Source organism: Vanessa tameamea, chromosome 25, assembly GCF_037043105.1.
Source record: "Vanessa tameamea isolate UH-Manoa-2023 chromosome 25, ilVanTame1 primary haplotype, whole genome shotgun sequence".
In the NCBI taxonomy this organism is placed as follows: Eukaryota; Metazoa; Arthropoda; class Insecta; order Lepidoptera; family Nymphalidae; genus Vanessa; species Vanessa tameamea.
In genome coordinates, this window is record NC_087333.1 from 2,473,949 (window position 1) to 2,498,515 (window position 24,567).

Genomic DNA, 24,567 nt, shown 5'->3' on the forward strand with positions numbered 1-24,567 from the left:
TCAAAAGGTTATCAAATATATTCCATTACCAAAAACAAAATGAAGTTTATTCACTAATAAATTAACTTACATTTATTACAGAACTAAAACTACTAATTACAAATACAAACTACAAATACTACAATTACTAAGAGAAGTAAGCCCGATTCAGGGAAAAAAATCATATAATCAAATACATTTTAAGTTAATAGCAGATTGCTGTAACCAGTACTTGGTTTTTAGTTTTTAATACGTAGTGCCTGTCCAGATCAAGAATTTTATATTTAATCTTTGTAATGTTCGTTTTTATAAATCTTTACAGAAAACACAAATAATTTTATATTGGTCAAACTTAGAATTATGATTACTACTAGACAAGGAAGACATTAAAAACTACTATATGTGTAATATAAAAATATAGTCCCTTTTAATAATTTTCTCAGATGTTTATTGTGTATTTCTACTAATTTACCGTGTACTAAAATGTAATCAATAGATATAAAATATCTTCAAGGTCACCAAATAGCTTTATGATGACTATAAAATATTTTCGTTTTGGCATTAATATCAAAAGACAATCTTTAATACTTGTATCTTAGTATAATGGATTTTGAAATGTAAACAAATCAGAGATTTTTTCATTGAGACGTAGAAACCAGACACCAGAGTACTTTTTTTATGATATAGGTTGGCGGACGTCCAAAAAAACCACGTGATGGTAAGTGGTCATCACCGCCCATAGACTGTCACAAGCACAATAAATATTAACCATACCTTATATCGCCAATGCGCCACTGACCATGGGAACTAAGATATTTCTTGTTTCTGTAGTTATACTGGCTCACTTAACCTTCAAACATGAACACAAAAATTTACTATTGCTGTTTGACGGTATAATATTGGATCAGTGGGTGGTACCTAAACAGAGCCCTAAAACCATGTTAATCATGCATCTAAAGGTAAAGGAAAAATAAGCTGCACCTTCATCTTGCTTTGACCTAATATAATCAATGTCCTGTTTCGGATAAACCTTATAATGCTCTTATTTAAATTTCTAGGATCAAAACATATTGATATGTTTGTATTGCTGTAATTGTAGCCACTAAAATATTTGTCAAGTAAATTACAATGTAATTAAATTGAAAGTAAAGTAAGTAAGTTTACTACCTCAGCTTCAATAATAACGATTTTTTTTTATTATTTTATCAGGTGATCAAATACAATAACGGTGGTAATTACAAAAATATTTTTTAATTTTATATTACTTTTATTTAATAAATGTATTTACTGTGTAAACTTTGAGCTTAATATGTGTTTTTTTTATCCAACAAGCCGCTGGACACATATTATGTTTAGCTTTCATCTTCGTATCCTGCTCGAAGGACCACCCTATCTTTTAAATCAAATCATCTAGATTGCGATTAAATGGGGAAATACTGCTAGAATTATTGTCACATCTCCTTGGAAGCTTATTGAAAATAAAAATGTACGTAAAATAAAACACCAACAACTACTTATTTTTAAGACGTTTTTATTTATAAAAGTTACATTTAGTCAAAACAATTGATGATACGAGTAGATAAAGGTGATATGTAACATTTTGTAAAAAAAAAATTTTAAGTCATACCTTCATTTATGACAAAAATTTTAACAGGAAAGTGAAAAATAATAATATATAAAGATATTAACGCCTAAAACTTATCGCAAGTATGTCAACACTGAAGTCGTGTCTGTTATCTATTACAGCGATTTGTACTCAACTCTTTTATATCACCCATTGTTGTGTGAATGATGCATTTATAACAAATTATTACGCTCCTCTCAACCTGTCAACGGTGGCGGGAAATGTGACGTTTTGATTTTTTAATTTTCTGTTTACTTTTTTTTTACAAAAGGTTTATTTTTAAGCCTCCGTTTCACAATTTCCTCGTGAATAAAGTATTAAATGAAAATATTAATCGTTGAAAAAATTACGATTAAAGTTGTGACGTGAATTTGAATAGACGAAAACTGTCTCAGGATATGTCTGAAGAAATTTAAGAAGAATAAAAACGGTATTTAAATTTCAGGGTGAGTATAATTATAAATGTCCAGTATTAACTGTCTACAGAGGTGTGAAAGAGATTCTTATTATATTGTTATGTTAATAATTTACGTAGATAACATTTCATTCTTTATATATACATTCATTATATAGCTATGTATAATACTTGTAGTCGATAATTATTATATTCAAAACTGTCTCTGAAAATCAGCCAGTGGGAAAATGTCTCTGAAAATCGTAAGTATTCTTTTTAATGTATAAATGAATCTAAGTACCCATATCATATTTATCTTTGCGTAATTAATGTAATGTCTTTTTTTATTTAAGTAAGAATTAGGCTACGATGAAAATTATTAATTCGTTTTATGATTTATTGACTTTATAATTATATTGTGCTTATTTTATATTTAAGTGATTGTAATAAATGTTATTGCAAAGAGATTAAAATATTAAATATTCAAAATATATGATAAAATAGTAGTATAACTATTTTGAATGAATTTGCTTTTGTGAAATCATATTGCGCAATGTAAAATTGTTTTATAGCACAATTTATTAGTAAACTATTACTAATTTTATTAATAATGTTTTTTTTTTTTTTGAATAGAAGAGTACATATTAATTTAAAAATTGCACCTTATGTTTGTCATTTGAACGATACTCAACAATATTAGAAAATTTTATGATATTAAAATTGTATTTTATAGTCTCACCTTAAATTTATATTAAAATATTTATTAAGAAAAGACACCAGACCAATAAATATTTGGAAATGAAGTCTTTTTTATTATCCATTTTCAATAACGAAGACGGAATAAAGTTTCTGTGATTCGCTGACACATCATAAGTCTCTTAGTTTAGTATATTGACTTTCGTCTATCGTCGATCTGTCGTCTACAGTCTTAGTATTTTAATACCTTTTGAAATTGAATTTATTAAGTTATTTCAGGGTTTACACATTTTATTCAAGATCATGTCACTTGTTTAATTAGGTAAAATAAAGTAACAATCTGTCGTAAGGTATCCTCCCGTTAACGGAGAAGGTTTTTTAGCTTATTCCGCCAAGCTGCTCCGATGCGGGTTGATGGATACATATCTTGCAGAATTTCATTGAAATTAGTCACACCTCACCGCCAGATCACCTCACGATATTTTCCTTCACCATTCACCACAAAATGAATTAAAACATAAATTAAGAACATGGAAACACTTCCGGGTAGTTAAATTTTTCTATCTTATCTATAATGAGTTGAGAGATTATAATATATACTCGTAAGTCTTAGATTTTCCATTACATCGCATAAAAGTAAACGATTAAAATAATAACTGAATGTATGGCTCAGTGAATCGATTCCAAAAATTCAACCGAAGATTGTGGTTTCAAATTGGAGCAAGAAACGCGGAATTTTCATGTGCTTTTTCGCGATTATTTCATTGATTCATCTCGTGCTTGGCGGTGAAGGAAAACATCGTGGAACCTGCATGTGTATAGTATGCGATACGAGTACTGCCAATAGTAAAAATTGTATGCATTATTGCAAATAAACCTTCAGAGATATTTAGCAATAAGTGGAATATGAACGAACAGTAATTGTTTTAGGAGCGTTTAGAATTTCAATTGTGGTTTGAACAAATCGTATTCACACCAATAATATACCTACAGCTAATTTTCCAACACAACCCTAACTTTATGTCGAGTTTCTTTAATAAATAAATTTAATTTCTTTCAAATAATTTCGGTACCACCTATTATATTTCCATCCAGCAATACTAGTGTTGATGTATTTCGGATAGGGAGAGTGAGCTGGTGTGACAATAGACACAGGGGACATAACATCTTAGATTCCCAGGTTGCTGATGCGCTGGCGATTTAAGGAGTGGTTAATGTTTCTTACAGCGCCAAAAAATGAAGTGCTGATTATTTTTTTCATTATTTATGTTATTTATAATATTAATGACAAGACCGGATCTCATAGCTCATTTAAAAAAAAATCAATAGTTTTTTACTAATTTGCAGATAAAACTTGTTAAAAATGAAAAACTCACACATTTACTTAATTCGTATATTTAAACTTGAGATAATAATTAATAATACACTAAGAAATCTCTTAAGCACATCCGTGATTATCTTGACAGCGCGATTTAACAGAAGACACAACGCCATCTATTGGTAGATAGAATAACTACATTGGTTGACTCGAACGCACAACATACATTATTATTTAAATACAATCAATGTTATCTTTAATCTTTTACTCAAACTAATAGATTGGTACCAACAATTTATATATCTATATTAATTGAGCCGATACAATTTAAGTATTAAAAGATATGAGATAATATTATCCAACAGTATGAATAATTCGCAGAATAACAATTCTCATTGATCAATAACTGTTACCGGCGATAAATTTGTGATCGAAAAAAATTGATTAAACTCAAATAATTTATTATTAAGATCAATAACCTACTGCCAGTGTAACTAAGAGGCGAGATGGCGTAGTGGTTTGAAGGCGTGCATCTTAACCGATGATTTTGGGTTCAAACCCAGGCAGGCACCACTGAATTTTCATGTGCTTAATTTGTGTTTATAATTCATCTCGTGCTCGGCGGTGAAGGAAAACATTTCATATAATTTCAACGAAATTCTGCCACATGTCTATTCCACCAACCCGCATTGGAGCAGCGTGGTGGAATATGCTCCAAACCTTCTCCTCAAAGGAAGAGGAGGACTTAGCCCAATAGTGGGAAATTTACAGGCTGCTAATGTAGTGTAACTAATGGTTATACCATCTGAGTTCCCAAAGTTGATGACGCATATTCTGTAAGGGTTGGTTAATATTTCTTTCAATGTCTAAGAGCAATGATCACCATATACAATAAACCTAGTATGGCATGCTAGTATGGCAGCCTATTTGAAATAAAGGAAACCACTTACCGAGATGGACATATACCTAATGGCATGAGTGACATATTCAAAGAAGAGTCTTAAGTATACTCGTGTCTATGTGTCTGTACGGTAAGTGAAATATCGGAAGAAAGAATAAAATGAGATTGACATATTGGGAGAGAGGTAGAAATGAAAACATAACACGAAGACCTCAATTATATTGAATGCAAGAATATAAAATTATTAACTAAAACTAAATAGAAGTATATTTCTAGTATTTGAAATTTAAGATTACAATTTATAAAATATTTTACTTATAAATGTTTCAAAATTCTATCTAATCTATATACTTTTTAAATAAGGCGCTAAAGGTTGTACAAATGAAACTTAGCGTTGCTTCGTAGTTAGAACACATGAATCATAACAAATATTACGGGTTCAAAGACAAGGAAGTCGCTGAGATTCAAATGCTTTATTAGTGTTTATAATTAATTTCGCGGATAGGTCACTCGTCAAAGGATAACATTGTGAAGATATTTTTCATCGACCCGCATTGGAGCGTGGTGAAACCGCAAACATCAAGTTCATACGTCAACAAAGAGACATTTCCTCTTTCGATATGTTTTACAAATTGTATGAAATTTGGGGGTTATTTTTGATCAACATTTATCGTGGGAACCACAGGTAAGTAACATAAGTAAAAAAAATGCTTTCTGCTGTAGGATCCCTCCAGCTTGCTTGCACAGAGCCTCCTATTACCAATTCTCGATTATGGTGACACTTGTTATGTTGACTTAAAAGGACAGCAACTAAACAAGCTTGAGCGTCTTCAAAATCTTTGCCTTCGTTTCATATTTGCTCTTCGTAAATATGATCACATCTCCGACTTTCGAAAAAGCTCAAGTGGCTCCCAATTCGCTATCGCAGGAATACTCATATTCTCCATCTACTTTACTCAATACTTTTTCATCCTTCAACTCCGCTCAATTTAAAGGAGCGTTTTAAATTTTTATGTTCTACTCATGATCGAACTTTACGTTCTGAAGATAATTTACTTTTAGAAATTCCTTCTCATTCGACTTCGTTCTATACGAAATTACTGTACAGGCTGTTCGTCGCTGGAACACTCTCCCTATTGAAGTTAGACGTGCACAAGCACTTGTTTCATACCTTGAAACAATACCATCTTGCACTTCAATCCTGTATAGAGAATTTAATTTAATATTATATATGATTTATATCTAATTATATACGTATATGTGTACACGTGTTAGATATTAAGTACTGTACACTACTTTATTTTAAATATATTATTACTTGACTGTAATTTATTTATATATTATGTTTGTATCTGCTTTGTACACTCCTACCTCTTTCTATATCTGTTTCTTTCCTCTAACTTAAGGTTGCCTGGAAGAGATCGCTGTTTTCGCGATAAGGCCGCCTCTTGCGCATCTTTTCTTAAACGTGACTAAACTATGTGTTTACTGGTGTACAATAAAGAGTATTTTGTTTTTTTTTTTATTATTATTATTATTTTATATTATTTTCAGATGTATTTAGCCGCAATAGTCTCAGCATTGCTGATCGGATATGCGGCTGCGCAAGACGCTAACTGCGACTTCTCGACAAATGTAAGTTTGTTTAATATGAAACTTTATACAATATTGGAAGTGAAAGCGTTAGAAGAAAATATTAATAACCTATATAAAATATAGATATTATATATTGGGTTATAGTTTTATACAAGTTCTTGAAAGTATCTAACAGCTGGGTTTCTTAATTCTTATTAAAATAAATATAACTAAGTATTTGTTAAAACTTTGGTTATGTGGCTGGGTATAAGGTTTCTCCCGAGGTTCTGCAAACGAATATCGAGTAAGTCCAATAGAAATTTAGTGAAGTGACAAAAAATTTCAGTCAAGAGTCAACTTTCTAACTCCTTTTGAATTTCCGTGCCTCTAATGTAAGAATACCATTGATCCTGTAAGACGTAATCTCTTTTCACGCATATCGGATAACCGCCTGATGAGATTATGGTGTGAAATAAAAAATTGTATAGTTTTGTTAGCGCACACTGTTTTGCGTTTTAATATCTTGTTGAGAATTCTGATGATATGGGTATAGAGAGCGACCGGTGTAGTCTGGCTGTTCGATGTAATATGCTAGCACGTCGCTTTGTAAACTGCAGTGACGAAGTAAAGCTGACATTACTTAGAGCATATTGTTTATGCCGCTATACATCTCAGCTTTGGATTCATCAGCATGCTGTGGGCGTCATCTGGATGCAATAAAACAACGCATGTCGTATCCAGATGAAGTTGCCACGGTACTGCAGCGCCTCGGACATATTTGCTAAAGATAGAGTACCGGGCTTCTCGACTATAAGATCGCGAATCGCGTAATTTCGGAGTCGTTTACGAGCCAAGTTGTTACGATTTATGTTGACTGTTAATCTGGACTGATCCTTATTAAAACATTGCCTCTCTGTGGTCCAGGATGAAAATAAAAGATAGACCCGTGTAGGTTATAAGGGTGACATTCTATACTTGCCTTAAAAAAAAACTACTATATACAGTTTTTTTATATATTATCATATATTATTTATTATGGATTATTTATACATTATTTTAAATTGAAAAAAAAAAATGTCAATGTGGGCCACGTCTTTCGAGAAGACGACAAGCTCGAAGTCCAGCGAAGATTTGCTGATGTTCAGTAAAAATATAAAATATGGAGTTAGTCTTAAGTGTTTTTAATTGTATTACTTCTTATATTTCGTATTGGGTTTATAACTTAACGGTGCATTGACTTACTGTTCTTTATAGTGATTTATATATATTTTTCAGGTCGCTGTTGGGACCACGTATTATGTATACAGTCCAAACTACCCGCAATTCTATCAGCCAGGCATCCAGTGCAGGTGGCAGGCTCAGTGCCCGGCCGGGTACAATTGTAGACTGGATTGTAATGACGTTGATATGCCACAGGTAATGTAACATATTGATATCTATTAGTGATATAACAATTTAAAATTGAATATAATATATTTAGTCGTCTCTACCGATAATATAAATACTTTGTGTGGCTGGTATTGGGTAAAATAAGCGTAAATCTCTTAATGGTACAATAAAGGACTTCTATAAAAAAAATTACCCTTAAAAATATTACAATGTATATTTGTTTAAATAAACGTTACAAAATTTTTAGGAGTAGTTTCACCAGTAGTACACGTATACATTAATCTTTCAGACTCCATCATGTTCCATGGACCGTCTTCTCATATCAAAGTCTGGAGACCCTCAATTAACGAATGCTGAGTTTTATTGTGGACGCGGAACGGTTAGTGCGGTGTCCACTGGTCAGAGGATTAGCGTAGGTGAGGCTTCTACATTATGTGCTTCTTACATATTTGCTTACTCACTATTCTATTTTAAAGTCATGTAAAAGTATTGAGCAAAAATAAGAACTGTCCGTTTTGTTAAATTTTAAGAAGTCAAATTTCATTGGCCATGTTGGGGGAAATGAAACATCATGTAAATATTTGAAACATTGATAGTCGTATATAAAATCTCACAGGTTCGATCCTGACTGATCCTGATTACCTTGGGCTATTATTATTCAAGTAAATAAGTTTTATGCTTGTACTAGGAGCACAAGCATAAAATTTAATTGAAGAGGTTAATACGAATATTAGTAATTCCTTACTATTGGAATGGTAAATATTCTTAAAGATATATAAACATAAAATAGTTGTAATAGTAGATAAAGTAGTTTCAAGCACAGCTTTGGATTGGTTTTATGAGAGGTCGTTCGACAACTGATGCGGGATTGGGATGCGAGGAGTCGACGTAGCATCGGTTACATCAAGATCACTGTTTAGTAATCTTTATGTAACCGATGCTACGTCGTATGTTTTACTCACCCTCGATCATGTGGGTAAGCTTATGCTTACCACACCGATCATCCTAATATTCCTCGGTAACACGTCGACCAGAACCAGAGCAACCTGAAATTGAATCACTTAAATTGAAATCTAGTCAAATTCATTCCTAAAAAAGCACAAGTTTGCGCGTTAACCATTAAACAGTCACCATTTCGTATTTACACATTTTGAGAACATAACTCTTGCTGCCACAGCTACTATCGGAATATTTGGCGGCGATGTTTGGAGCCTCGTTCAGTACCGCGATCGATTGTGTAGTAAAGCCAGAAAGTCATTTGCATTTATAAAGCAACACGAGACGGTATCTCATATCGACCCATCACCTTAAAGAGATAACGCAATTTCGGCGCTGGTCGCGCCCAGAGCGGGAGCACCGAAGTTAGGTGATAGCTAAGAAGATAGGTGAGGCTAACCCTTACAAACCGGAACACAACTATTCTGAGTATTGTAAATACTGTTGGACGGACTCGTCTTCAAGAGTGAGAAGACCTATATGTGAAACTAAACGAGACAGCTAAAGTATTGATGATACGTGTTATAATTCAGCAATGAGAAGAAGCTTGTTGTCGACGGTAGCCGTTCCGCTCTTTCCACTGCGTTCTCTCGTTTGTTTGAAGCTTTCCAAAAGTACTGCCAAATAAACCACTAGACACTAATGTCGTCGACGGTAGCAGTTCCGCTCTTTCCACTGCGTTCTCTCGTTTGTTTGAAGTTTTCCAAATGTACTGCCAAATAAACCACTAGACACTAATGTCGTCGACGGTAGCCGTTCCGCTCTTTCCACTGCGTTCTCTCGTTTGTTTGAGTTTTTCCAGTTGTAATAAACTACGGTTCCGTTTACGTTTCACGAAAGACACCATGTCTTTCGTGAAACGTAAATAAATGCGCCAAATCATCTCGTTACAACTCACATAAAGACCCATCTGAGCTATAATATATCGCTGCGATTGTTTACATTTTTACTACGTCCTCGTTCGACTTGACGGAGTAGTATTCAATATTTACGTGATTTCCACTTTAACTTTTCGAGTTTTTAATTGTTCTTTTGGGTATTCACATTTTTTTTTAAATTTTAACTACTGATGTACTAGCTTTTAAAACAAAACAAAAAATAATCGAATTTCAATTCGAAAACTAATACACAATCAACAGTAATTGATTTATATATATAAATCGATTGCTGTTGTGTTCTATATATGTTTAAAGAAAAAAAATATATACTTTTTGGCATTTTCTATTAAATTATGTAATTCTCACAGGTCTCATAACCTCAACACGTACTACAGGAGGAAGGTTTATGTGCGAACTAAGAGCACAGCCGATCACAACTCAACCGACTTGCTCTTGTGGATATCGAAGATTGGTATGTAATATTATAAAAGCAATAACTCAGTCGTATTATTCACCAAACTGTAATGAGGAATAAAACTGAACTCAATTTTAAAAGACACGTGCATTATTCTTTCAGATAAACAGATTTATGATTAAACTTGCGAAATTACGGTCATCATTTTTAAAGTGACTGACTGCGTCGTTGGTATAAGGCATATCCCGAGGTCCTAGGTTTAAACCTTAGGTCGGACCCATAAATAGTTTTTGGGTATTTGCCAATATAGTATATAGTCTGCAAGCTAGAAGTGTGTAAACTCCTGTGTCTCGGAAATCTGGTCTTGCGTTCTTACCTTTACGCGTTGCGACGGATTTCAGTACCATAGGATTATGGAAATAAAAATATAAGGAGTGCACCTATGCACACACTTGGGCACTGATTTATAAAGATCGCGCTTGGCTACTGGCTAGTCAATGACGGCCGTGGCAGATTTTTTCAAGAGAGAACATTTTATTTCCGTTTTATCATCATGTAACTTAATAGGTATATACTGGAATAGTTTCGTATGTAGACTGCAGATAATTAAATATGAGGTCACCAAGCTGACTGACATTCGGAAGACGATAAGAAATTATTAATAATATGGATAATATGACTATATTGTGAATCGCGAATGATTAGCTGGAATTCCCAGATACATTTGGGTCACGGGTGTTTTATGGCCCCTATATCAATTGATTATTAACATTATAACTAAATATGCACATATTGCCTTTGGCTTGACTGCCTACTTATATTATAAAAAAAAAGTGAATCTCAACCGAACATAGAGAGTCCAACCTGGACAGCTCCTCTGGTTATACAGGTGCTTAATATGTGTACAATTAGTTACGTGTCGTGTCGGGCGTACGTCGGATGGAGTTATGGCACTTGTAATTTCAACAATTCGTGATGGATCGAACCCAAATCTTTTATCCTTAACAGGAAACGAACATTTTGCCAAGTATTGCGATATTTATGTTGCGATGCAGATTTTTAACATTTCTTATAGGACAGAATTGTCGGTGGCGAAGAAGCGAGACCCAAAGAGTTTCCAATGATGGCTGGTATCGTGTATGCTGACCAAGCTGCTATTAAATGTGGAGCTGTCATCATCGACATGAAGTACGTCCTCACTGCGGCTCATTGCGTGGTCAATGAGGCGATCTCGAATTTGGCGGTGATTGTTGGCGAAGTGGATACAAGCACTGGAAGTAAGTGATGAGCATTTATTCCTTTGTCTTCCTCCGTTGCCTTAATGACAATATTTTTATTTATATTATGTTCGACATTGTTCAAGTCCATTATTTAAGTTTTGTATTAAATTCAGTATCCGTCATCCCTAATAGATAAGTCAGTAAGTAAGCAATATAAATGTAATTACTTGATACTTTATAACTTCACTTTGTGATAATTTTCGTATGGTAAAATTTTGTTTAAGGTTTTATTTTGGGCTGTAAGCGAGTTCAATTATGTTCCAAAATGGAATAGCTAGTTAGAATTGTTAGTGACTGTACAATATGCCATCTGAAAGGCGTGGGTTTATAATTAGCGATAGAAAGTAGAAATATTAGTAATCCTTTGCCAAGAGGTTAATACTTTTTTAATACTACTTTTAAGTTTGTAGAATTAGGTATTAGTCCCGTTCATAGACGCACGTCACGTGACATTTCCGAGTATTCAAGCATTACTACACGCACCCTCGGTAACTATCCGTTTTTTTTCTTCAGGTGAATCGGAGACGCAAGGCTTCAGAGTCGCCTCGGTAATAGTTCATCCTCAATACACAGCGTAAGTAATATCCATTCGAATGACCATTCTAATTCAAATGAGATTGCATTTCGGCTTCCGCGGAATCAATCCATCATGCAACAAATTTTCACCTAGTTGGTTTGAATATTTTAATAATTTTCATTTTAAAATTCTTGTCCCATCTATCGAGATTTATTAGTAACATATTATAGAAAATGATATTTTCATTATTTCCATACCTACGTACCAAATTTTTAGTATCATTGGATATTCCGCACACTTTCTATTTATTTTCCCAGTAAAATTAATCACATTGATAGAATCATACTTATGATCGTTGTATGAGCACGAGAGGAAAGGATAAGCTTATAACGTCAAGTTTCGACTCCGCAAAGTCAATTAATCCTTCTTTGGGCAAAGTGCTCGTTTCCATAAAAAATCCGCAGATATTTTTAACTTTGACGATTCATAAATTCAAATCGTTTATTAAAAAATAAAGCATATTATTTAATACAAGATTATATGGATGATAAAAAAGAGTGAAGCTATTGTTGCCTTACAAGCGGGAATATATTATATATAATTGTATCTATATAAGCGATATTACTTTGTATTTCAAATGTGGTAACAACAGTACCTAACTGTTGAGTTTCCTGCAGCTCCGAACGTTTACGTTTAATACTGTTCTGTAAAATGACGATCCAAAAGTGCTTGTAAAAAAAATTTACTTGAATAAAGTATATTTTAATTTTGACAATATATATTTCTTTCAGATCAAATTACGACTATGATATTGCGATTGTAAAAATCGACGGGGTGATGAAGTACACTGACTACGTCGCTCCAGTGTGTCTGCCATTTAAATTTTTCAATTACAACTTTAACGGGGCTAAAGTTACCGTCCCAGGTACGTACATGAGTTAGTACATGGGGGGAGGGGTATGATCAACTCCCCGGCACCCAGGAAGCTAATAAGAATATCCACTTAAAAAGCCAGCGGCACCGTCTCCGTCTCTTCGGGGTCATCATGGGATTGCTTTTGCGTGCTACCGTGACGACATGTTCTAAGCCTTAGGCTATTTAGAAATTTATCAAAATTAAAATAAACTCCTTCGTATTTCATTTTTTAAATTTCTATATAACCAAATAGGTTGGGGCACACTATTCGCTGGAGGCCAAACATCCAATGTGCTGAGGAAAGTGAATCTGGATGTCATCAGTCAGGCGACTTGCAGACAAAGTTTCCCTGACCTAACACCACGTCAGATGTGCACGTACACCGCAGGAAAGGACGCTTGTCAGGTAATCAAATATTTTTCTGACGTTCAGAAAATAGAGTTGCACACATGTTTATGAAGAGCCAAGTTAATTGTGATGTAGTTGTACATGTAGTTACATCATTATTTACAAAAGAAAACTAAATAATGGGTGGTAAATACTTCTTTTTCCTACAAAGTTTAGATAATTAATATCATAAAACTATTACAAATACATATTAATACGTTTTTATCGTTATGTGGCGCTATGTTGTTGTGTGTTGAGTAGTCGCCCATTGGTCAACAGTGATTGCTAATAAAAATAAGACCTAAAAAGACGTACAAGATAAATTGGTTTCGATTCTAATGTAGTACATTTCATTTTTAATTGGGTACAAAATCCAACAATAGTTTAGAGATTATCTGCTCAGTTTTTAGCTAGAATTTTTATTTACTTTTAGTAAACGTGCACTAATTTTCGATTTAGTTGAAAGGTACGAAAGACATTTTGTCATTATTACAATATAAAAAAAAATGCTGTGTGTTTACATTGGCAGATTTTTTTTTTTTAATTTATTCGAACATTTTACCTTTTTGCACTAACTCTTCATAGTTTTCTCTTCGCCTAAGTGAAGCAAAGTTGTAAGTATAATTTATCCTCTTAACAACAAATATGTAGTTAATTTCGCCATAAACATACATAGTACGGTAGCTACTTTTCGCCACAACTACTCTGAATCTAATTTTGGACATCTTAGGCGTATTTCCCAATCATAGCCTTGTTTCGCAAATTACTCGTAAAAAAGAGACCGTAGAGTATTTTATTTCTTGTCTAGAATATATACTTAACTTAACCTAAATATTTATCCCCAGGACGACTCAGGCGGCCCCGTGCTGTACACCGACCCTCAGAGCGGATTGATGTACAACGCGGGTATAATAAGCTACGGCCGATTCTGCGCCTCTCGAGATCCCGGCGTCAACACGCGCGTCACCTCGCTCCTTGCCTGGATCGTGGCTAATGCCCCTGCTGACTATTGCATAAAATAAATTGATTTTACCGAACTTATTTGTTTAATTTATTGTAAGTTACTAGCCAATATTTATTAACATTTTGTACTTATGTTCTGACTAAAGTTATTCTTACTAATATTATAAATGAGAAAGAAACTTCTTCACTCTTAAACCGCTGAGACAATTTAGATGAAATTTGGTATGGGGATAGGTTGCGTCCCCGGGAAGGACATAGGCTAGTTTTATCACGAAAATCATCACTTATATAAAATTTATAGGTTTAATAAGGCTGGTGGAAGTTTGTACGAGGAATCAATTATTTCTAACGTAAGAAATAAAATACTCATTACAATTTAACTTTTCGTTATACAATTTTTGTGCATTATTGAACATTCTGGTTCTTTAGAAGATTATTTAATTTTGGAACGAAGTTCTTTTACGCAGTTTACAATGAGTAAACTGGCAAAAATCGTCACGTAACGAAAAAGCATTATGTCCGTATTAAACTTACCAAACTTTGTGGTCTGGCCACACCGAAATGAATAAAACTTATTTTATTATCTATATATATATATCTATATAGATATATATATATCTATATCTATATATATATATATATCTTATTATCTAATTTTATTAATTACAACAACAACTCATTAATAATATATACATATGTATACGCAAAATTTCAACTTGAGCTAGTCCCAATAATAAACTAAAACTATTTTCAGTATAAATTATATAATACATTAATTAACAAAGCAAACAATTTAACAATTATGCGATAACCGCGTTCTTTCAATATCGGAATTTTCGAAATTACTGTTCTCTAGTCCGCTGTGCTCTTAGATTGCATAAAAACCTTCCCCCTGTACTGGTTGCTGATGTAAATAATAAATAAATATTGGACAACATCACATACATTACTCTGATCCCAATGTAAGTAGCTAAAGTACTTGTGTTATGGAAAATCAGAAGTAACGACGGTACCACATACACCCATACCCAAGACAATATAGAAAACTAATGAACTTTTTCTACATCGACTCGCCCGGAATCGAACCCGGGACCTCGGAGTGACGTACCCATGAAAACCGGTGTACACACTACTCGACCACGGAGGTCGTCAAATGTAATGAGACCTGTAATGATTAAACATTATTTAACAGTAAATAAAATGTCATTGACTGAATATTTCGCGCACAACTAGCGTATATACACGCCAGAAATAGAAGAAAAGAAATAAAAAAGGTATAATCTGTTTTATTAAATTATGCTGCCAGAAATTATGATGAGCTCCTAGATAAACAAACCATTATAAACTACACATTTTACAGAAAATATTTGTCAAGCTAATTATAATTATTGTCTCAGTTTCAAAACATAGTATAATAGTTAGTCGGAAAGACAAATGTGCCACCTGATGCTGAGTGAACACCATCGCCCATAGATATTGGCAAATGGCACCATTAGAAATATTCACAGTTCCTGACAACTCAAGTGAGCCACCAACCGTGGGAACTAAGATGTTATGTCCTTTGTGTCTGTAGGTAATATCTCTAAATACTTTTAGGATACAGCTTATTTTAGGATACAGATTAGTTTTAGTACGGATCTTCCTCGGTATAATACGTCCTTTACCCTGGTATAAAAACTAACTAACTTTTTATTGTATAGTTTGGCGGTCGGGCGTATGGGCTACCTTAGTGGTCACCATCCTTGATACTGGAACACAAGCATACTGATTCATGCTGCTTGGTTGTAAAATATTTGATGTGTGGTTGCGGTATTTCTCCGAGTAATAGGTCCGATTTTTTTTTATTATTTTGACGTAGTGTTACAAAATACTTGACGACTTTTAAATTACGTGGAAACAAGATAGCTGTTGGCTGAAAGGTTGAACGCCACCATTATGTAGTCAACTGTAAGTGCCACCACGTCTGCGACGAATCGCCTATATTCCTCGCCTCGCCTGAATCGCCTAAATTTATACAATAAACGTGCTGAATACAAAAACATATTTATTTTAGTTAAATACTCTTGTTTAATAGATCTATTTACTCTATTAACTTTATAAGCTCAAGGTCTGTTTTCTTTGCTAGGGTTGCCGGATACTATTGCTCATATTTATTAATAAAATTAAATATTTTCTTATATAATCATATCCGGCTCGAAGGACTAATCTGTCTTAATGACTCTTTTGATGAAGTTTTCGATCAGAGGGGTTTGGATTGCGAATCATCATTATACTGATTTTTTTCTTTTATATCACCCACTGTTGTCTAATGATGCATTTATAACAATTTATTATTTCATTATTTATGGAAATGTGAGATGAACAAAATAAATATTAAAAATATTAATCGTTGAAAACGAAATATAGACAGGATGTGTCCGAAATAATTCGGGAAGAGCATTTGAACTTCACGGTGAGCACAATAGCATATGTTAAATATGAACTGTCTACACAGGTGCGAAAAACATTCTGACTATATTGTTATGTTAATAATTTACGTAGATAATATTTCATTCTTTATATATACATACAATGCATGTAGTCGATAATTGTTATATTCAAAATCAGCCAGTTGGGTGGCGCCGAAAATCGTAAGTGCTCCTCTTTTATCTATAAAAAAACTGTTGTTGTTCGAATTTGTCTCTTACTAAGAATTATTAAGGACTTAATATGTGTATAATGATAATTATGTCACAAAATATATTATTATTAATTTTATTAAAATACGAACGAGAACTTGCCTCAGTTTTTCAAAATAGTTTTTGCTGACATAAGTGCTGAAAATATGGACGACTTAGTCAGATATATCATCTCCAACGGTTGTCAAGTCATTGATTTAAGAAAATTTAAGAGTATGCAAAAGAAACTTTAATTTTACCACTGTAGGCACCACTTTCAATACATAAGTTTAAGTTATTCCATGTTAGAAAAACTGATGATCTGAGAGATATTTCTGTAAGAGTAAGAAATTTAATTATCAATGTGATTGCACCTTCTCATGCAAATATATTTTATAGTTGTGTTCAACATGGTATGTTTTCTCACCTGATGAAACATAGTAAAGTAATTTCAATATCCGGTTTTTCCTCCGACCCCAACAACTCTAGGCACAATCCTAATACTACCAACCACCAATATTTTTATATATTTGAATAAAAAATCTTGAATCTTTTGTTAGGTTACATAACAGATATGATTTTCTTTATTGAAAACATTTAGATTTGCGACGGTTCACTTGATAACCATTGGTATGGAACTGATTAAGAATATAAAGCCTAGGGCAAAAGATTCCTTAGAGGTTTTCAGAGACTTCCAAGGTTTTTGACTGGGTTAAACATGAAACTCTGGTCAGGAAACTATGTCACTATGGCATTAGATAGAACTTCTTATCTTAACAAGATAATTCAGAGGGCTGACGTTATCGGAACAAGGAACAATTCTTGGACCTTTTCTATTCCTCATACACATATTCGACATGATAGTTTGCCAATAAAATACCTCCTTAATTTATATAATTAATAGAAAATAGATGAATAATATGACGATGTAAACAAATCTATAAGTTATATAATATTATACGTATTATGGTACTGAATATTCCAATGTAAATTAAAATGTTGTGATGAGCTTAGGAATAAAAACTAATAATAAAAAGTTCAGAAAATACGTTACGTATCTTCTACTTGCTTTTATTTATTTATATTTTTTGAGAAGAAGAGTAAATTCTGTTTACGATGTAGGTTAACAAATATTTATATTATTAGGGTTTTCCTTTAAAGTTTACCGAGGGTAAAAAAATCTATGTAAATACACGTATATCCAAATAATTAGTAACAAATATATCTTTCAGAATCACATTACACTAAGAAAACTGAATAAACCACGAGTATAGAGATGGAGTTAACTTAGTTTTTTTTATAAATATTTATAAGGAGTCAGACTTTCAGACGCTTAATTTGTTTTTATAATTCATTTCGCGATCGTTGGAAAAAGACAACATCGTGAGAATGTGATTATCTATCAACCCACCCGGATGGGGGTGGGATTTCATGGGAACCTCAAACATCATCTTCAATAAGATAAGAGAAACTTTTTATATTAATTTCAGATGTATTTAGCTGCAATAGTCTCAGCACTGCTGATTGGATATGCAGCTGCGCAAAATATTAACTGCGACTTCACGACGAATGTAAGTTTGTCTTCTATAAAACTTTATGCAATATTGTAAATGAAAGTACCTCTGAAAGAATTAAAAAAAAGATGTGCCTATATAAAATATAGATGTATTTTTTCAGTTATTGAGCTTGTTTAGTAGTTCTTGAAATTGTAGTATAACTTATTGAAATAAAGTAAGCATTTCTTCAAACATTGATTAGGTGGCTGACTATAAGGTTAATCCCGAGGTTCTGTAAAAGAATTTGGGGTCAAGGCAATAAAAAGTTATTGAAGTCTCTGTCAAAAAATTTTCAGTCAAGAGTCAACTTCCTAACCCCTTTATAGTTCCCGTGCCTCTAATTTAAGAAAGCCTGATCCTTAGATCTCAGAAGAACCGGAGAAAGAAACTCATCGGGTTTTTTTTGGTTTTACAATTACTTTTTCATTTTGCATTTAAACTATTTTGAACGTTTTCTGAGATCTTGTTATAAAAGCAGATATTGCCAATCAATTTCTTTTTTCCTTTCCTTATTTCCTAGGAATAATTTCCGCGTGCGCGGTGCATCATACATTGGCGAACATTTACTGTTCATAGCGATCTTTATAGTGATTTGTATATTTTTCAGGTCGCTCTAGGTACCACGTATTATGTATACAGTCCCAATTACCCGCAATTATATGAGCCAGGCGTCCGGTGCAGGTGGCAGGCTCAGTGCCCGGCCGGATACAATTGTAGACTGGATTGTACTGACATTGATTTACCACTGGTAATGTAACATATTGATTTACATTAGTGATATTACAATTAAAAATTAAATATTTAGTCTTATTGGGGCTTTAAGCAGACACTCTACTGGAAACATTAATACTTTGTATTGCTGATAAAAGGTATAATCCCATTGTTATAAAGAAGGCATAATTTATGAGGCATAAAACATACATTTTGTTTGTGTTCTGAATCAATTTATTATTTTATCATACTATTTGGGCACTTACATATATCAGTATTTTTTTATTACAAGTGCATTCTTTGAAAAAAAAGTCAAAGAAAGTAATTCCGTAGTAAATAGTAGAAGTTCGACAGATACTAAGAAAAATAATGTTTAAATACGAAGAAGTAACTGTATCACATATTTAATCTTAAAAGTAATAAAATTAATGTGTGTTTATATAAATGATATCACTTTTTACGAGTAGTATACGTATACATTACTTTTTCAGACTTCATCATGTTCCATGGATCGTCTCCTCATATCAAAGACTGGAGATCCTCAATTAACGAATGCTGAGTTTTATTGTGGACGAAGAACGGTTAGTGTGGTGTCCTCTGGTCAGAGGATTAGCGTAGGTAAGGCTTCTACACTATGTGCTTCCTACATACTTACTTACTCACTATTATACTTTAAACTTGTGTAAAAGTATTGAGTAATTAATAAAATCAACTGAGCATTTATGACCATTGCGTTACCAATTCGGATTACATTTTATGAGGCCAAATTTCATCATTTGGGTGGCAAGTTAAGTGGAACTATATCGTATACTTATTTTCTTATTCATTTAGGTAGTTTTAAGATGTGTTGAGGAATGCTATTGGCGTATTCTGTGACTTATCCAAAGCTTTTGATGGTGTAGAGCACGAAATGTTTTTGTAAAACAATTACGGTGTTAATATTAAGCTCTTGACCTCTTTGCTTTCTACTTGAATGAAATAATTCAATGTCTATTAATGGAATAAAATCTTCTGGATCTGTACTAAGAATAGGAGTTCCATAAGGCTAAATTTTGGGTCCCTTTTTATTTTTGTTATATATAAATGATCTGACTTTTTATGTTAAAGGTATTTGTGATATTATATTGTTTGCTGATGACACCTCATTAATTTTAAAGTTGACTAGAAAAAAAGCTAATTACGACGATGTAAACTATACATTATTTCTAAATGGCAAAACGACAAAATGCGTATTGTTTGCCTTATCTAATGTAAGAGAGCAAAATTTCAAGCTAACTACCACTATTAACTGATTTTGTAAAGTTTGGCTCCTCGTGGGTGAATAGAAAATATAATTATAAAAATATATTTTTTTAGCATTTGCTATTAAATTATGTAATTCTGACAGGACTCGTAACCTCATCAAGTAGTACAAAGGGGAAGTTTATGTGCGAACTAAGAGCACAGCCGATCACTACTCAACCAACTTGCTCTTGTGGATATCGAAGATTGGTAAGTAATATTATTCACCAAAGTGTAAAGAGGAATAAAACTGTACTAAATTTTAAAAGTCACGTGCATTATTAGTTCTTATAAATAAATTTATGAATATAATTACGGTGTAACGATCATAATTTTAAAGTAGCTGACTGCGTCCTTGGCTGGATATCAGGAAGCATATTTCAAAGGTACAAATACAAGGTCAGGTTCAGTTCAGTTCAGTTATTAGGATTTTTTCCGATAAATAGCAGCCCGGATTCTGCAAGCTGGAAGTATGTATACTGCTGTAGCTCGGAAAGGATATAAAGTCGTTGGTTGATATAATATCATGTAACGTTTCACATCGGTAGCAAACATCGAACAATACTCCTTTATCTGCTTATAGCGAAATATTCCCTCGTAAATTTAAAGTATGGATATTGTTAATATAAATAAGGTACAGTAATATATCAATATTAATCCTTGTGGAACGCCGTATGTATTTTTTCCCGGATTACTTTGGATATTTCCCGTCTTAACCACCCAATATCGATTAATAAGATAGGATTTTAACATTTTATATAGTTTCAGGCCTGAAGTCCAATTGATTTCACAATTTATAATTCAAGTTTGTTACTTTATTTGTTTTTCTACACAAGTAAATCTCATGATTTTTTTTTATATCATATAAATTGTGTCAAATGTGAAATGACGTTATGAGTAACAGTAAACTTAATGTAAAAGATTTTTTCCTTTTTTGCACATTTAAATAAAAGCTTATTTTTAAAATGTTTTTTTAATTTAAATTTATTTCTTTTATAAACACGTGGATCTCTAGCCAACGTTGCGGATTCAACCCGGACAAGCATCACATATTAATTAGCTGCATAATATGTATCTACAATTATATACGTGTTGCGGGAGGCGTTGTGTATAAATCTTGCGTATGTTGGCCGGAATTAGATCACATGTAAATTCAACAATTCGTGTTGGATCGAATCGAAAACTTTTATCCTTAATAAGACACGACAATTATTTCGACATTCAAGGGGTGATGCACTTTTTTAAATTTCTTTCAGGACAGAATCGTCGGCGGCTCAGAAGCGAGACCCAAAGAGTTTCCAATGATGGCTGGTATCGTGTATGCTGACATAGGTGCTATTAAATGTGGAGCTGTCATCATCGACAATAAGTACGTCCTCACGGCGGCTCATTGCGTGATCAATGAGGACATTTCTAATTTGGGGGTGCTTGTAGGCGAACTCGATATAAGAACTGGAAGTAAGTGATGAACCTTTATAAAACTGCCGAAAATGTCCATAATAATTGTCTAAATTTAAAAGTTTGAAAATCTATTGAGAGTTCCTTATATAGATTTAGCAAAGTATAAATGGAATAGTTCATCTCATAGCATTCTTCATGACCGTTCCACGCGGTCATGATTTGTATAAGAATTTATCGGATCTGTGATAATTCTATCTGAGTTATTTGTGTTTTGAACAGTTTTTCGTACAGACTGTAATCAAATCTTATTATGTTTTCGAATATAATAGCTATGATATTTTTTTATAACTTCTTTTTTTTGTTGATATAAATCCAGTTTCAGACACACCGCATGACATTTCCGAGTATTCGAATATTATCTACGCATGCATGTACAACGCATGGACACACATTTTAAAATATTTTTTGGCTCAACAATCCGTTTTTTCCTTCAGGTGATTCGGAGACGCAAGGCTTCAGAGTCGCCTCAGTAATAACTCATCCCCAATACACAGCGTAAGTAACATAAATTAAAAACCATCTTGATTCCTAAGGGTTATGTCATAAGAGTATTATTATTGCGTCTGTATTTAACTCGATACTTTCGTCTGTCACTAATAATATAAATCATATGTCATCGACATTAATTAGTACTATATCACAACAGACTAATGTCAACATTTTACATATCTTTAGCACCATCAGATCCAAATCACGATATATTTCTTACAGATCAAATTACGACTATGATATTGCGATTGTAAAAATCGACGGGGTGATGAAGTACACTGACTACGTCGCTCCAGTGTGTCTGCCATTTAAATTCAACAACAACGACTTCAACGGGGCTAAGGTTACCATCGCAGGTACGTAAATGAATTAAAAAACATTTTAGAGTTTAATTTTAATTAATTATAATTGAAATGGATTCAAATTCATAACTATGAATATCTATGGATTTCTCAAAATTAAAATAGTCTGAAGTCAGGACGAGTTCAGAGTCTACGACTTCGTGTCACATATACTATATTTCTATATATCACATAGGTTGGGGCACAATATTCGCTGGAGGCCAAACATCCGATGTGCTGAGGAAGGTGGATCTAGATGTCATCAGTCAGGCAACTTGCAGACAAAGTTTCTCTAATCTATCACCACGTCAGATGTGCACGTATACCGCAGGGAAGGACGCTTGTCAGGTAATCAAATATTTATTCTAATATTCAGAATATAAAGTTGCACGGTTGTCTATGAGATCCAGGACAATTGAGTTTTTGTGTTGTACCTGTACTTAAAACATTATTTGCAATAGTTGCAGTTATAAAGAGTTATTAATAAGGTAGATATTCCAACGACATGAGCCGCAACGCCAACCCCACTTCTGTATCTTAGATATTTTACATAATCAATAACATAAAAATAATGAAAATGGCGATATACCTATATACTTACATCCATATACAGCGGACGTACCAGTCTCAAACAAATTAAGAGTATACATATTTACACTTTCAAACATTGTTATATAAAAGATTTTCGACGTTTGCTATTATTATTTTTTATTAAGTACTGTAATGTAACAATTAATTAATTCTATGAATGTTTTATTATATGTAATAGATTTTCCAAGCATTATTGTACTCAAAGTTTAGCTTTCTAAATAAACCTTCCTCCTTAGTCCTTCTCCAATTAAAATTAAGATATGCCAAACGCGTACTTTAAATGGGTTACATAGTTTTCTTCTCACATATAAAAATATAAATAATTTCGCCGCATTAATATTGCATCTATTTTTGGTAATCTATACCATAATATGTTTAATATAAACTAAATATTTATCCCCAGGACGACTCAGGTGGTCCCGTGCTCTTTACCGACCCTCAGAGCGGCATGATTTTCAACGCGGGTATCATCAGCTACGGCCGGTTCTGTGCCTCCCGTGATCCCGGCGTCAGCACGCGCGTCACCTCGTTCCTTAACTGGATCGTGACCAACGCTCCTGCTGACTATTGCGTGAAATAAATGTATTTTACCCAAATTTTATATCTTATAATTTATTGAAAGTCACTAAAGGATATTGTCTACTGAAGTCCTGACTAAAGTTACATCTTTTATACATAGAATAAACAAAGTCGCTACCCAACATCTGAACGCTTACACCTTTTAAACTACCCAAGACTACTACACAAGAGTACACAAGACATTAATATGGTTTTCGATTAATGAACAGAGTGATTCAAGCGATAAGTTTATATGTACATACACATTACATACATTAACAGCCTGTAAACTTCCAACTGCTGGGCTAGGGCCTCCTCTCCCTTCGAGGAGAAGGTATGGAGCATATTCCACCACGCTGCTCCAATGCGGATTGGTGGAACACACGTGTGGCAGAATTTCGTTGAAATTAGACACATGCAGGTTTCCTCACGATGTTTTCCTTTACCGCCGAACACGAGATGAATTATAAACCCAAATTAAGCACATGAAAATTCAGTGGTGCTTGTCTGGGTTTGAACCCGAAATCATCGGTTAAGATGCACGTGTTCTAACCACTGGGCCATCTCGGCTCTTATGTGCATACATATAATACATGCCTATTATTGTAGAGAAAAGCAGATATTATAAACTTTCCTAGCCGGGAAAAAATAATTTGTTTTACGTTTGTTTTTCAATATAATATAGTGACGGAAAA

At 33.2% G+C, this 24,567-nt stretch overlaps 2 protein-coding genes across 2 annotated transcripts; both read left to right on the forward strand.

Moving 5' to 3' along the window:
* The first annotated feature begins 1,762 nt into the window (after positions 1-1,762).
* On the forward strand, positions 1,763-14,305 carry LOC113401793 (venom serine protease 34-like). Its single transcript, XM_026641824.2, has 10 exons — positions 1,763-2,049; positions 6,467-6,547; positions 7,763-7,903; positions 8,166-8,292; positions 10,119-10,222; positions 11,241-11,442; positions 11,959-12,019; positions 12,754-12,887; positions 13,131-13,282; positions 14,110-14,305. The coding sequence occupies exons 2-10, from the start codon at positions 6,467-6,469 to the stop codon at positions 14,284-14,286; spliced, it is 1,179 nt and encodes a 392-aa protein (XP_026497609.2). The 5' UTR covers positions 1,763-2,049; the 3' UTR covers positions 14,287-14,305.
* A 2,490-nt stretch (positions 14,306-16,795) lies between these two features.
* On the forward strand, positions 16,796-23,905 carry LOC113401794 (venom serine protease 34-like). Its single transcript, XM_026641826.2, has 10 exons — positions 16,796-16,857; positions 18,375-18,455; positions 19,048-19,188; positions 19,643-19,769; positions 20,539-20,642; positions 21,689-21,890; positions 22,328-22,388; positions 22,605-22,738; positions 22,920-23,071; positions 23,718-23,905. Exons 2-10 carry the CDS (start codon positions 18,375-18,377, stop codon positions 23,892-23,894), a joined length of 1,179 nt encoding a protein of 392 aa, XP_026497611.2. The 5' UTR covers positions 16,796-16,857; the 3' UTR covers positions 23,895-23,905.
* Positions 23,906-24,567: the final 662 nt, after the last annotated feature.